The sequence below is a fragment of the Papio anubis genome, chromosome 1, assembly GCF_008728515.1.
Source record: "Papio anubis isolate 15944 chromosome 1, Panubis1.0, whole genome shotgun sequence".
In the NCBI taxonomy this organism is placed as follows: Eukaryota; Metazoa; Chordata; class Mammalia; order Primates; family Cercopithecidae; genus Papio; species Papio anubis.
In genome coordinates, this window is record NC_044976.1 from 17,462,642 (window position 1) to 17,478,500 (window position 15,859).

At 46.7% G+C, this 15,859-nt stretch overlaps 1 protein-coding gene across 7 annotated transcripts in view; it reads right to left on the minus strand.

Annotated features, from left to right (window-relative positions):
* Nucleotides 1-367: 367 nt before the first annotated feature.
* The window catches only part of EMC1 (ER membrane protein complex subunit 1), a 29,617-nt gene continuing 14,125 nt past the window's right edge, over nucleotides 368-15,859 (minus strand). For 6 of the 7 annotated variants that reach the window (XM_009200571.3, XM_009200566.3, XM_009200555.3 and 3 more), the window contains 10 exons: nucleotides 15,472-15,671; nucleotides 14,841-14,990; nucleotides 13,730-13,891; nucleotides 13,301-13,420; nucleotides 9,813-9,950; nucleotides 5,686-5,859; nucleotides 4,917-5,127; nucleotides 3,067-3,151; nucleotides 1,885-2,014; nucleotides 368-1,797 (listed from right to left, as the gene is read on the minus strand). In XM_009200571.3, the coding sequence (XP_009198835.2) occupies nucleotides 1,618-1,797; nucleotides 1,885-2,014; nucleotides 3,067-3,151; nucleotides 4,917-5,127; nucleotides 5,686-5,859; nucleotides 9,813-9,950; nucleotides 13,301-13,420; nucleotides 13,730-13,891; nucleotides 14,841-14,990; nucleotides 15,472-15,671 (1,550 nt within the window). In that variant the 3' untranslated portion in view covers nucleotides 368-1,617. The remainder of the gene's footprint in view (nucleotides 1,798-1,884; nucleotides 2,015-3,066; nucleotides 3,152-4,916; nucleotides 5,128-5,685; nucleotides 5,860-9,812; nucleotides 9,951-13,300; nucleotides 13,421-13,729; nucleotides 13,892-14,840; nucleotides 14,991-15,471; nucleotides 15,672-15,859) is intronic. The other variant, XM_021943280.2, reaches the window with a different exon arrangement.

A 15,859-nucleotide genomic window follows, 5' to 3' on the forward strand; every position in this document is an offset into this window, starting at 1 on the left:
TCTCAAAACTAGGGCAGATTTTTTTAACTTGTACCTACTCTCTTCTCCCAGGTTATGTTAAAATATGCCTTGGGTCAGGATGATAGATGCCGGTTTTTTTCTGGAGATTCCTACACGTTCAGTCACTCAGTATCAAATTGACAATTAATAAAATGGTTGTCATTTCCTCTTCCTTCTCTGCCATCAGCATATGACCACAGAAAGATGACAAATTTTTAGATAACCTGACCAACCCATATATGATTAAACTGACAAGTTTCCCTACTAAAATAAAATACACTTACTTTAGGTCTTCACTGCTTTTATCCCCTCTAATGTGAAAATAGCCTCAAAGTGATCTTCTAAGACACAAAAGAGGACTTAAACATGTCATTCATCACTTGCTTTATTCAGACATTTGAGTGTACCTCTTTCGCCACAGGGCTAGAGGTGGTCCACTCTGTACATACATTTCACAGTAAAGAAAAATTCTGTCATTCCCCAACTCTATGACCAAGGAAAACTTTTAGGATTTCTTTAATTTGTACCAGAGACACAGTGGCTTAGCCAATCGGCAGTGCTATAAACAGTATGCCAGTTTCCCACCCCCACCCTTTTTTTCCTTTTTTAAAGCTTCAAAGGTTTAAATAAGACTTATTTTAAGTCTTATTTAAGATCAATAAGACTTAAAATTTCCTCATTTAAAGAGAAATACGATGCCCCACATGTTAATTTATATTAAAAACTAAAAATAAATAATGGGGTTCTTAAACAAGGACATCTTTAAATAGGTTATGATTAGACCAGCCTGTGAGTGAAATGAGACATTATCTCTTCTCCCTGGAAATGTCTTCGAGGCTCAGACAATTCAGTAGTTTTTAAAAGGCCCCAACTCACACATCTCAGGTGAAAAGTGTAGGCAATGGGCAACAAACAAGACGCTAATGACTTGGCTTCTGATAAATTGAAACAAACATTTGGTGGCCCAGCCTAATGAATGACAGCATGAAACTGAGGTTTAACGTAAGTTTTGACATCACATATAGATCCCTCAACCCTAAGTTACTTTGGAGGGAAGCCATGAGAGGCTGGATCAGTCCTCGAGCCCCAGCTAAGGATGGATCCTATTTCTTCCCAGTGCACAACAAATGCACCTGTAAGGTGGAGTCGGCAAGGAGAGTTCCCCTCTTACTTTGAAGCAAGAGATGGAAAAAGTCAGAAAGATTTCTAGATAAAACTGGGAAACACAAAAGGCAGAGTAAAAATTTAAACAGGCCTCACAACAATCAGCTGGAATTCTTATTAAAAAAAAAAAAATACAATTCATGGATGGGCAAAGAAAGGAAACAATGCAGAGGCCTTTGGACTTCAAGGGAAAGCTCATCAGGATTCTCTGAGATTCTCAGCTGAGAGTGAGTTCTCTCTCCATGCAGGATTCTGCATCATGTGTATCCCAAAAGGAGTGGAGGCGGAGGTCATCCATCTTCTTCCCTGCAGCTCTTAACTGAGCTGAGCGCTGACACACTGACACACACACACACACACACACACTCTCCACCAATCCACCAAACTGCAGCTGAAGCTGCTTTTCTGACCCACACCCCCCTGGCTTCCACTTTTAGACACAGTCTTTGGTCTTTATCGCCAGGCCCGATTCAGGAGCTTCACCTGTGCTAGTCTCTTAGTGATCATGGTGGCAAAAACCAGGCCAAAGAGGACACTGCTGATTAACACGTAGTCATAGTCATCCTTCAGAACGTCAAACTGCTTAGATGGGTAGACTCGAGTTTGGTAAATGTCCAAACCATAGGCCACAACCTGGAAGGCAGATGGAATAAGAATTAGGGAAGAAGCAACCAATGATCCACCAAGGGTGAAACAGGGTAGCTGTGTGTAGCTACTCACCAAACAAGTGGACTCCAGGCCCGAGGGAGCTGTGTAGATACCTCGCATTCGAGAAACTGTCTGGTTATAGTTGATGAATCGCTCTGCGTGTATCTGTACATCTGGGGAATACGGGATTAGGTTCTCCTCTCTGCAAAACACCAGCCGGGACAGGCAGTCTGAGCACTGCTGTAAAGGGATCTCTTGGCTGCCCTTCCTGAGTCCTGGAAGGTTTCCAGGCTACATATCTAGCCTCAAATCTCCTAGGAGGTCTACTTGCATTAGGTAGTTAAGAATTTAGCAGCTGAATGTTAGGAAGGACTACAAGAAAGGAAGCTCTCTGGAGAGTAAGACTGAGATCTAGATTCCTACTTTGTTCTAAATCTGAAAAGAAAGGACATACACACGACTGGCATTTCACACCACAAGAGGAAAGCCGACCATTTTAAAACCAACACACTGAACCACTAAGCTAATTCCTGTTCTCCACTCCAGGGTGCCTCTTGGTCCCCATTTCTCTGAACCCTGATTATCATCCTGTGTCTTCCTAGTTTTAACCTCCTGTCTCTCATATACTTCTCTCCATTCCTCATGCCCCTAGGTAAAGAAATTGAGGATGGAGGTAAGAAAACCCGACAGGATGGTGGCTGTTAATACAACAATACCAACAGTGAACAAGTTACTGGCTTGCCCACATGATTTGGCCCCAGTTACCTCAGTGATCTCACTTCCTAGCGTTGCCCTCTGCAAACTCACCAGACATGATCTCAGGGGATTTGCATTGCCTGTTCCCTCTGCCTAGAAAGTTCTTCCTCAGATATCTACACAGCTAGCTCCTTCACCTTCTTCAGGCCTTCACTCAAAATGCACCTTCTCAAAGGGGCTTTCCCAGGCCATCTTTCAAATTATACCCATGCACATCCCCGTCCCCACTTCCTAGTTCATTCCTGTTTTACTCTCCTTAGCATTTGAGTACCTAACATAGTATATATTTTACTTGTTTATCTTATTTATTAATTTATTGCCCATTTCCCAGCAGACTGTAAGCTCCATGATGGCAGGTGACTTTTTCAGACTTGCCCCCTGCTACATCCCCAGCCCCTAGCATAGCATGAAGGCACACAGAAACTGAGAACCAAGCTTAATCAGTGAGGTTAAGTTCCGTAAGGTCAGAGCCTTCAGCACCGCCCACGAGGGTCTCACCTGCTTTGTTCTGTTGGGATCTCGGGGCGGCGGGGATCCAGCAAAGCCTTAGGAAGGGAAAGAATTGCTCCAGAAGGTAGTCCAACTACACAGGAAGAAGTGAATGTTCACACCGATCCAGTGTCCAGCAAGGGCCAGTTACAAAAATGTCATTATTGCAGAAATTTAAACAAGAGTTTAAAACAAAAAAGTGGGTAAATGAGGCTCCCTTACATAGCCAAAAATAATAATCCAATAATATGCATGGGTCTGAATGAAGGTTCTCGCTTTTGAAGACACTAGCTTCTTAACATTCCAAGATACCAGAAAATAAAGTTCTAGAATCAAGATATGGATAATAATGAAAGAGAAAAATGTAGAAGGCGACTTGGATTTCCTCATGCCCCCTCCCTCCAATACCTCCCCCAGCAGGGAGTCTCCTTCCCGTTGAGCAAACGCAGCTGTTTATGCAGCTGCAGTACAGTGGCCAGGGAAGACTGGAGGACCAAGCATGATCGATCATAGCACTAGTTTCAGTAATGGTGATTAAAGCTGATAAACTGCCTACAGGGCTGACTTCTGTAGAATTTAAGAATACAATAGGCCAGGTGTAGTGGCTCATGCCTGTAATCCCAGCACTTTGGGCGGCTGAGGCAGGCAGATCACGAGGTCAGGAGATCGAGACCATCCTGGCTAACACGGTGAAACCCCATCTCTACTAAAAATACAAAAAATTAGCAGGGCATAGTGGCACACGCCTGTAGTCCCAGCTACTCAGCAGACTGAGGCAGGAGAATCGCTTGAACCAGGGAGGCGGAAGTTGCAGTGAGCTGAGATCATGCCACTACACTCCAGTCTCGGTGACAGAGCGAGCTTCCATCTCAAAAAAAAAAAAAAAAAAGCAACAGTAATGCCAAGTGCCCATCAGATCTGAGTCCCAAACATCTTTGGTAAAATCAACTAAACACAGGAACCTGTTAACCACTGTGTCCTAAGTCCTGGGCTTAGGTTACATAAGGATGAGATTTTAGAGCTGGCATGGTGGTTCACACCTGTAATCCCAACACTTTGGGAGGCCGAGGCAGGTGGATCACTTGAGGTCAGGAGTTCAAAACCAGTCTGGCCAACATGGCAAAACCCCATCTCTACTAAAAATACAAAAAGTAGCCAGGCATGGTGGTGGGTGCCTGTAATGCCAGCTACTTGGGAGGCTGAGGCAGGAGGATCACTTGAACCCAGGAGGCGGAGGTTGCAGTGAGCCAAGATCGTGCCACTGCACTCCAGCCTGGGCAACAGACCCTGCCAGTTCCTGTAACCTGTCAGCACAGGCTAGCTATGTTAAGAATGCTATCCGGAACTGACTTTTTGAGCTAGGTGAAAATGCCAAATAGAGAGGTGGTATATCAGAAATGAGGACTAAAGGCCAGGCACAATGGCTCACACCTGTAATCCCAACACTTCAGGAGGCCAAGGCAGGAGAATCATCAGAGCCCAGGAGTTCTAGACCAGCCTCGGCAACATGGCAAAACCCCATCTCTACAAAAAAAAAAATTGTTTTAATTAGCCAAGTGAGCTCGGGAGGTTGAGGCTGCAGTGAGCCATGATCACACCACTGTACTCCAGCCTAGGTGACAGAGTGAGACTCTGTCTCAAAAAAAAAAAAAAAAGATGAGGACTGAGAGAGAAGTGGTCACCTTCATAGGTGGCAAAGATGAACTAATAAACTTCTTCCACCGATATATAGCCCTCCTCACCACCTTTCCCTTACAGGTGGTTCAACAGGGCTCTGCCAGCAATGTGTCCCTTGCTCTGTCCTTCAGTGTGGTTGCCCAAGGGAACCCAGCCATCCCAGAGGCTCCCCATGCACTCACTCAGCAGGTGTCGGCTGGTGATGCCCCGCTCGGTGATGGTGGCCTCCATGGCACTGATGGAGGATGGGAAGATATAGGACTGCTGGAGGACCTGGGGCAGCTGGGGGCGGTCCAGGGAGCTGAAGGCAGTGGCGTTGTATTGCTCGGTGCCCTCATAGAGCTCCAGTACGGTAAACTCATTGCGCCGAGCCTTGGTGTTCCAGTACTGGTACTGCAGGGATAGGAGGAGGCAGCTCAGGGCTTCCCAGCTGCTTCAACTGGAAAGGGAAATCGCACTGGAAGGCACCTTTCTAATTAGCTACAGATCCACGAAGGAAAACCATCAACTAGCACCTCACTTTTCTTCCTTACTACCAAGTTTACTAACTTTCAAAGTATTTTTATCTAGGCTATCCAAAGTTCACCAGAAAACAAAGGAAATTCTCAAGATTCTTAGAAGCCATAATAGTAACTAACCTTTGAATCACTACTAAGTGCCAGGCATTGTTCTTTGCTAGACTGAAGGTGACTTATTATCCCTGTTTTACCAATGATGCAACACAGAGCGTATACATAACTAGTTCGAGGTTATACAGTCAGGAAATGGAAGAGGTAGGATCAAACCTAGCAGTCTGATTCCTGAGCCTAGCGCCCTAACCAGCACGCTTTGCTGCCATCCAGGGAATTTGAGATCCTAAGAAAACCACAGCAGCAACTGGGTTTCTGGAAAGGACTCAGGAAGCAGGGAGACCTCTGGAGCTACCTTGTGTCCCTGGTAGTGACTGCTTACCACCACCCAGTTCTCTGAATGCACGATATGGACAGGGCCCTTGGCTTTCTTCTGCACAGAGGAGTGGATGATACGCCCAGTGACGCCATCAATGAGGAAGATGCCAATAAAGGTGCGCTCATGGTGCGTGTCTGTGCTCTCCGTCACCACGGCCAGCAGGTTGGGGTTCAGGCTCTAGAGAGAGAGAGAGAAGCTCCCTTAGAACCACGATGACTCATCACACACTCCATTCCTGTGCTGTGAGACCAACCTGGAGCTCTCCAGCCTGGCAGAGGAATCAGGGTTTCTGGTGAAAAGAGCTTCCTGTTTGGAGTTTCTCATCACTGCACTTGTTTTATGTGCATTGGGTACTGGGTGCCATGCCAGGTACCTTGTATTTTATCTAATCTCGTAAACAATCTTGCAGAGTAGCTATTATGGTCCACATTTTGCAGAAAAGTCTCAAAGTAGTTAAGCAGCTTCTCAAGTCTCAGAGAGCATATAGTAACCCTAGATAAAATCCAGGTCTGCCCACTCATTGACCTAGGGACAAATGCTGCAGTGATATTTTTCTTCTCAGGGTCACCACCACCCTCCCCATCGCTAAATCCAGTGGCTAAGTCTTGGCCCTCATCTTACCTGACCCACTAGTACCACGTGACGCAGGTGATCACTACCTCCCTGTGACATTTTCTCACCTGGATTCCAGAACATCCCTGCCCAGCACTCCTTCTACCTTACTGGCCTCTCCTTCTCAGACTCTTTTGGAGGTTCTTCCACATCTCCCCAGTTTCTTCATGGTGGAACACACCAGGAAGCTCTCAAGCCTTAAGCATTTCCATCATGCTCACCCTCATGGTGGTCTATCTCAAGCCAATCTCATGGCTTGAACACCATTTATGGATGTTGGCAATGCCCAATGTATGTATCCAAACCAGACACTCCTTTGAACTCCAGACTTCACTAAGAAACTATCTCAGTATCTTTTCTCAGATGTCTCATCTGAAACTTAACATGGCCCAAACTGAACTGTTCTAACCCCTGCCTAAAATCTGCTCCTAGTCTCCTCCCCAGCCAGTGGCGACTCCATACATCAGTGACTCAGACCTAAAGCCTCGAGTCATCCTTGACTCCTTTCTCTGTAACACACATATACCCGCTCTTGGCTCTACCTTCAAAAGTACCCAGAACCTGATCCCTCCTTCCCACCTCCGTGCTACCAGCACAGCTCCAGCCACCATCAGCACCTGGATGATCCCACAGCCTAAATGGTCTGCTTTCCTCCTCACCCCTCTACAGTCTCATCTAGGTCAAATGAACCTGTGGAATCTCAAGTCACTGATGTCACTCCTCTGCTGAAAACTTCCCAGTGGCTCTTCACCATGCTCCAAAGTGAAGGCACGGTGGTGGCCTGTGATCTGGCCCTGTTGCCCTCTGCCTTCAGCAGGCCTGACATGCCTCCTCACTCATCATCTTCTAGTCACCTAGTCTTCCTTGCTGTTTCTCACACACACCAGGAGTGCTCTGACTTTTCTCTCTGGAAGGCTCTCCCCCCAGCTATCCACACGACTCACTTCCTCACTCAAGTCCACTCACTCCATGCCACTTTCTCACTAAGCCCCTCCTTAGCCACCCAATTTACACTGTACTCGCTTTCCCTCTTCCCGGCTTTATTTTTCTCTATAGAACTGGTCACTTTCTAATACACTATCTAATTTACCTATTTATTTTCTTTATTATTAGCCTCACCCAACTATGATGAAAGCCTCACAAGGTCAGGAAGTTTTGTCTATTTTGCCCATTTTATATCCCAGTGTGTAAATGAGTGCCTGCATCCAACTAGCACTCAAAAAATACTTGCTGTTGGCCGGGTGCGGTGGCTCACACCTGTAATCCCAACACTTTGGGAGGCCAGGATGGGAGGATTACTTGAGCCCAGGAGTTCAAGACCAATCTGGACAACACAGCAAGACCTCATCTCTAAAGAAAATAAAATAACTGCCCGGGCACAGTGGCTCACGCCTGTAATCCCAGCACTTCAGGAGGCCGAGGCGGGCAGATCATGAGGTCAAGAGATCAAGAACATCCTGGCCAACATGGTGAAACCCCATCTCTAAAAATACAAAATTTAGCTGGGCATGGTGGCACGCGCTTGTAGTCCTGGCTACTCGGGAGGCTGAGGCAGGAGAATCACTTGAATCTGGGACGTGGAGGCTGCAGTGAGCCGAGATCGTGCTACTGCACTCCAGCCTGGCGACAGAGTGAGACTCCATCTCAAAAAAAAAAAAAAAAGAAAAAAGAAAAGAAAGAAAATAAAATAAGCCATGGTGACATGCACCTGTTGTCCCAGCTGCTTAGGAGGCTGAGATGGGAGAACTGCTTCAGCCCGGGAGGTCAAAGCTTCAATAAACTGTGATCGCACCACTGCACCCCATTATACTGGGGAAAATGGAAGCTCAGACAGCCTAAGAGATGAACAGCTAGGCCATGGCAGAGCCACGTCTTAACTTGACAGTCAAACTAGAGGCTTACACTGTGTTGCACTGGATCATGCTTAGTGATCCGGCTCTACCATCAAGTTCCGTGATCTCGCTACTCTATTCTATGACACCCCCTCCAACTCAGTCTCTACTCAGTCTCTGCTGTACCAGAGGGTGTAATTAATGTGCATTACTACTGTGATTACATTCTCTACCACAACAGTTTTGCAGCCCACTAGTCACCTCAATCTCCCTCTCTTTAACACTAACTAGAGTGTTGGATCACAGAGATGGAGTTTCTGATGGCTCGACTATGGTTTAACCCCAGAATGCTCTGTCAGTACTACCACTAGTAATAAGAGCTGGGCTAGGCACAGTGGCTCAAGTCTCTAATCCCAGCACTTTGGGAGGCTGAGGTAAGAGAACTGCTTGAGGCCAGGAGATAGAGACCAGCCTAGGCAACATAGTGAGACCCTGTCAATACAAAAATAAGAAATTTTTTAAAAGCTTTTTTTTTTTTTTTTGAAGACAGGGTTTCACTATGTTCCCTAGGTTGATCTCTATCTTCTACAGAAAATAAAAAGTTAAAAAAAAAATTTTTTTTTTGTTTGTTTGGAGACAGGGTCTCATTCTGTCATCCAGACTGGAGTGCAGTGGCACAACTGCAGCTCACTGTAGCCTCGACCTCCCCAGGTTCAGGTGATCCTCCTACCTCAGACTCCCGAGTAGCTGAGACTACAGGCATGCACCACCATGCCCAGCTAATTGTATTTTTTTTACTTTTCTTGCGGGGGTAAAGACAAGGTTTCAGCCACGTTGCCCAAGCTGGTCTCAAACTCTTGGACTCAAGTAATCCACCTGCCTCGACCTCTCAAAATGCTGGGATTACTGGCATGAGCCACCAAGCCCAGCCTTTTTTTTTTTTTTTTTTTTTTTTTTTTTGAGGAGGAGTCTCGCTCTGTCGCCCAGGCTGGAGTGCAGTGGCGCGATCTCGGCTCACTGCAAGCTCCGCCTCCCGGGTTCCCGCCATTCTCCTGCCTCAGCCTCCCAAGTAGCTGGGACTACAGGCGCCGCCACCACGCCCGGCTAATTTTTTTGTATTTTTAGTAGAGACGGGGTTTCATTGTGTTAGCCAGGATGGTCTCGATCTCCTGACCTCGTGATCCGCCCGTCTCGGCCTCCCAAAGTGCTGGGATTACAGGCTTGAGCCACCGCGCCCGGCCAAGCCCAGCCTTTTTTAAAAAATTAACATGGCCTGTGCCTATGGTCCCAACTACTTGGGAGACCGAGGTGAAAGGATCGTGTAAGCCCAGGAGGACGACGGAGCTGCCGTGAGCCATGGCTGCATCACTGCACTCCAGCCTGGGCAACAAGCAAGACTCTGTCTCAGGAAACAAAACAAAAAGGTCCAAAAAATAAGAGCTAACATCTGTTGCTTACTTACCATATGCTAGGCACTGGGCTAAGCATGAATATCTCATGTGATCATCACAACAAGCCTAGGAAGAGGGTATATTATCCCCACTTCACAAACAAAACTTAAGGCTCAAAGGGATTAAATGACTTACTCAAAGTCATATATCTACCAAGTCCTACGGCCAGACTTGAAGCCCTTGTTTTCCTGATTCAAAAGCCCTTGCTGTATACCAGACAGCTGGCTGTACGTACCTTGTAGAGCACACTGCGGTCCCCCATCACACGGCCCTGGGAATGAACATGCTCACTGCTGCGTTTCCCCTTCACCTTGACGATCCGCTGTACTTCCGGGGGAATGGTCAGCTCCCAACTCAGCTCAGTGGTGAGATCCTAGGGCGGGGACACAAAGAACTGAAACAGCTAGAGTTAGACCCATCCTACAGTTCATTATTTGAGGCCTTTGTGCAGGAAGGAACAGAGATCAGAACTAGAAAAACGAGCCAGGAGCAGTGGCTCATACTTGTAATCCCCACACTTAGGAGGCCACGGTGGGCAGATCACTTGAGGTCAGGAGTTCAAGACCAGCCTGGCCAAGAAAGCCAAACCCCATCTCTGCTAAACTTACAAAAAATTAGCCGGATGTGGTGGTGGGCACCTATAATCCTGGCCACTCAGGAGGCTGAGGCAGAGGCTGCAGTGAGCTGAGATCATGCCACTGCACTCCAGCCTGGGTGACAGAGCAAGACTCAAAAATAAAGCAAACTAGAAAAATGGCAATAGAGATCTAGTTTATGAAGAAATTTCAGAACTCTCGGTTTGATTAAGATAGATAATAGACCAGGTACAGTGGGTCACACCTGTAATCCCAGCACTTTGGGAGGCCGAGGCGGGTGGATCACCTGAGGTCAGGAGTTTGAGACCAGCCTGACCAACGTGGAGAAACCCCATCTCCACTAAAAATAAAAAATTAGCCAGGCATGGTGGCGCATGCCTGTAATCCCAGCTACTCAGGAGGCTGAGGCAGGAGAATTGCTTGAACCTAGCAGGCGGAGGTTGCAGTGAGCCAAGACTACGGCCATTGCACTCCAGCCTGGGCAACTCTGGCTCAAAAAAAAAAAAAAGATAGACAATAAAGCCAGTAGAAAAGGAGGCGAATGCTCAGTAGTATCCCGTTATTTATCTGAGTAGAAAATATGCAAGGAAAATTTACCATTTATTACTAAACTCCAAGATGCCCGTATACTAGGGCCAGCAGTGAATGTCTAAGCTAACAGGGACCTCAAAACATTTCGTGTATGATTCTTTATGGTCATAGGAAACTAACCAATAAACACTCATGGTTAAATATATTATTACACATCCATCCTATGGAATTATGCGGAGCACTTGGGCGTGGAGACAGGAAGTAGTTACTGGCAAAGGGCAAAAGGGCCTTCTAGGAGCTGGTGCTGTTCTGTTTCCTGATGTGATTACCAGGCACACAAGTGTATTCCCTTGGTGAGAGTTCACTGAGCCATACCTCATGATTTTGCACTTTTGTCAATATTTTTCTGTAATAAAAAACTGAATTTGACAAAACAATGAGGTAGAAAACCCATTAAATGAAAAAAGCAAATTTCATAAGAATAAATATAGGTCAATTCCATGTGAGTAAGAAAAAAAAAAAAAACAGGCCGGGGGCAGTGGCTCACACCTGTAATCCCAGCACTTTCGGAGGCCAAGGCGGGAGGATCACTTGAGGTCAGGAGTTTGAGACCAGCCTGGCCAACATGGTGAAACCCCATCTCTACTGAAAATACAAAAATTAGCCGGGCGTGGTGGCACCCACCTGTAGTCTTGGGAAGCTGAAGCAGGAGAATCGCTTGAACCCAGGAGGCAGAGGTTGCAGTGAGCTGAGATCACGCCCCTGCTGTAGTCTGGGTGACAGAGCGAGACTCTGTCTCAAAAAAAAAAAAAAAAAGTATGAGCCACACATGTGTGTCCACACAGCTGTTGATATGGAATCATAAATACACAAGGACAGTGGAAAGAGGCACAGCAAACTGCTGACAGGCTTTCCACCCGGGGAAGGGAAGACCGCTGGAAATGGGGCTACAAGGGTCTGTTCACATTTTGCTTGTTCACCTCTCTGTATCAATGGACTCTTTTACAACGAGAATATACTCATGTATTACCTAAATTTTTAAAATAATAAAAGTTATTAATAATAAGACTTCATTGCCACAACCTTCTCTGAAAACATGAGAACTCACTAAAACATCCCCAGAGAGGAAGGTCACCAAGTGAGGGCAAAGGCAGTACACTCCCTTGTGGTCCAGGACTCGCGCGCACACCTGGCTCACTTCCCACAGACAGCTCTGCCCCCTTTGTCTTCCTTTGTCATTGTTCACTCAGATGATGTCCTCAAGACTCCAGATTCATGACACCCACACTCCAGTTCACTCCCTGAATCTACAAAACTGTCTCTTTCAAGGTCCTCATTTTATTAACTCAGAAGGACGATTTTTTTTTTTCATTCACAAGGGTAAAGGATGTGTCTTCTGGGCAGACCATTTCCAGTGCCGTTTATGCTAAGGTTAGCTGTTACAAATGTCACAAAAGGGCACTGCATTTTCAAAACAACAGCGTCTCCAACTCAGATGGCATTTACCATGTGCCAGGCAGTTTTATGTGATTTATATGTTGAATTCTCACAACAACCTTTTGAGACAGGTATTTATCACCTTATTTTACAGCTAAGAAAACAGAAGGCCAGAGTCTAAGGTCACAAAGTTAGTAAGTGACAAACCTAGGCTTCAAATCCAGCAAATTGGGTCTAAGCTCTTAAATTCTACGCCTCTCAAAAGGCCTTACAGGACAGGATGGGAGAGCTGTTTGTGAGTGCACACCACAGAGTGCTTCTCCAAACAGTCCTGCTAACAAGGCCATGCCAGCCCCTCGTGAACTTCAGAGCTGGACTTCAGAGCCAGCTTGTATCACTGTTTACAAGAGTTGGTCTCAAGTATGTGAGGATTAAAGCAAACTGACCCCCTTTCTAGAAATAAAATTCAAAGCACACATTCTATCATGAGTTGGTCAACATCATCTTCATATAAAAGTACAACTTATTACTCAACCCACATTCCTACCTTCTACTTTCCCAAGAATGGAAAAAAAGTCCCATCTGTCTGCTACAGAAAAAGAATGTGGCCGGGTGCAGTGGCTCACGCCTGTAATCCCAGCACTTTGGGAGGCCAAGGCAGGTGGATCACAAGGTCAGGAGTTTGAGACCATCCTGGCCAACACAGTGAAGCCCTGTCTCTACTAAAAATAGAAAAAACTAGCCGGGTGTGGTGGCACATGCCTGTAATCCCACCTACTTGGGTGGCTGAGGCAGGAAAATCGCTTGAACCCAGGAGGTGGAGGTTGCAGTGAGCCGAGATCGCGCCACTGCACTCCAACCCAGGCGACAGTGCAAAACTCCGTCTCAAAAAAAAAGAAAAAGAATGTGGAATGAAAGCTCCATAAGGGCAGAGATTTGGTCTACTGTGCACCACTCTGTCCGCAGCACCTAGAACCATACCTGCCATGTAGTAGCTGCCCAACAAACATGAATAAATGATTGACTTTGTATCAGACATCAGGATTACGCTAATCTAAGTTTATAGTAGAATGAGTAGCATAATTCACTTCTTAGCCAAATGGCCAGGAAACACCTGCATCTCATCCACAAAGGGTCATGCCAGGACATGCCTTCCCACCTTTCGAAGCCGATATCCACATAGCCGTCCCTGCTCCGCATCCACCAAATAGAAGAAAATGGAAGGTGCAAGCTCATGTAGCTGTCGCAAGACATTCCGAGTGGCTGGAAAAGCTGTGACCTTGAAAAACCCAGAGAGCCCAAGGAAAGAGTTAGGAAACTTCCCCATCAAAGAGAGCCTTAAGAATAAAACAGCAAATCTTAAAAGAATTCAAGTCTAGTGAACTCAGTTTAGGGTTTACATTCAGTTCTGTTAAGAACCTGAGTTTTCACAAATGCAGACACAGCCATCATTTCTCTTCAGGATGGCCTTAGAGCCCAAACACGTGCTGGGTGCAGAGAGCACTCCATCTCTGGGCTGCTGTGTTTGACCACTTGGCCCCAAACCCGACTCCACTAGCATGTTCTCCATCCCCTCTGAACACAGTACCTTGTATTCATCATCTATCAACAGCAACACCTTGGCGTAGTCTTGATCCATGACTGGGAGAAGCAAGGACTGCAAGATGGGGCGCTTCAGCACTGGGGGAGCCACCTGACTCCACTTCCCAAAAATGGGATTGAAGACATACAAAGAACTCATTCCCGACTCCTAAAATGAGCAAACTGTCAGGCTCCACCAACAAGAAAAGACTGCAAATCCTAGAGATAGACCTGAAGAGCTGGGACTCCAGCTCAGCAACTGTGGGGGTTCCCTAGTCTTTGCCCTCTTTGTGGAAAATAAGTTCTTGGCTGTAGGTGAATAGTCCCCTAGGCTAACGTCACAAAGGAAAAAGTCAAACTGTCTCTGCCAGTTCTTTTTTGTTTGAGACAGGGTCTCACTCTGTCACCCATGCTGGAAGTACAGTGGCATGATCAAGGCTCACTGCAACCTCTACCTCCTAGGTTCAAGCGATCCTCCCACCTCAGCCTCCCAAGTAGCTGGGACTACAGGCACAAACCACCACATGTGGCTAATTCTGTTTTTATTTTTTGTAGAGAATGGTGAGACCATCTCAACATGGTGAGACCCCGTCTCTACTAAACATACAAAAATCAGCCAGGCATGATGGCATGCGCCTGTAATCCCAGCTACCTGGGAGGCTGAGGCACAAGAATCGCTTGAAACTGGGAAGTGGAGGCTGCAGTGAGCCAAAATCGCACCAGGCAGCCATTCCAAGAAAGTGTCTACCAAGCCCACCTTCTGTGCTAGAATGAATACACAAAAATCCATTCTAATTCTGGGAAGACACAAAAATATCCTGCTCTTCCTCAAAGAGAGAAGAGAAAATAGCCACTCAGCTACTAACAGCCAATGTTTAGAAAAGAGGAGAGCTGGCTCCCTATGTAGCTGGTGAAGTCACACCCACTTTCTAAACAATTCCACATCAGTGCTGGCTGGTTCCTCCACCCAGGCATGAAACTAGAAGAAACAAGAGTTCTAACTCCTGAATGTGCCTCATTAACTCACATAATTCCAAGGGCCTAGGAGCAATTTAAGTTACAAAATAGCAAAAAAAAGCCATTCTGAGTCTGGCTCAAATTAGAGCTGGATGCTTCACCTTGTCCTTCACCAGCAGGGTACACTGGGGGGGGTGGGGGAAATGAGCAGTAGTTCTCTGAACCATCAGTTTAAAGGAGGAGTCTGGCTTGACGTTGGGTAGATACTGTTTCCACAGGATGGTGCCAGAGCTGCTCTCAATGCCAAAAAGCTGCAAGATAAACAAATACTTGGCTCACTACTAGAAAGAGAAACCAAAGAACTGAGTCTGTCCTTGAAAACTAGAACCAGTGTCATCCCCCACCAAAGGCTTTTTGTTCCTCACCCTCAGAACTTGAAAAGGTTCAAGGCCGGGCGCGGTGGCTCAAGCCTGTAATCCCAGCACTTTGGGAGGCCGAGATGGGCGGATCACGAGGTCAGGAGATCGAGACCACCCTGGCTAACACGGTGAAACCCCGTCTCTACTAAAAAATACAAAAAACTAGCCGGGCGAGGTGGCGGGCGCCTGTAGTCCCAGCTACTCGGGAGGCTGAGACAGGAGAATGGCGGGAACCCGGGAGGCGGAGCTTGCAGTGAGCTGAGATCCGGCCACAGCACTCCAGCCTGGGCAACAGAGCGAGACTCCCTCTCAAAAAAAAAAAAAAAAAAAGAACTTGAAAAGGTTCAGTAACTGGAGTCTAAACCACACGCACCTTGCCTGAGGCTGTTACCATCACCATCATCTTCTGGAGGTTGAATTCATCTCTGGCCAGGGTGTCAATGTTGATCTCATTCTTAATCTGACTTCGGGGCTTCCGAGCATCGTAAAACATTTTCCAGAGGTGGGAAGTCCATGCTTGCAGCAGGATAAGCTGAGACGAGAGGCGTTTCAGGAACATCCCCAGCAAGCCATCTGGTGTAAAGGAAAAGTAACACACTCTACATCAGACTAGGGGTCCAGAAGGAGGTACATGCTTTCCTAATGAGGGATCTCTGCCTCTCCTATGGAGTGGTAAAGTCTACACTCTAGGCCACAAGCCCAAAGGGCAGTCCTATATCTGATGCCAATAGTCTCACACTCAGGTAAGGCTCATGCAGGAG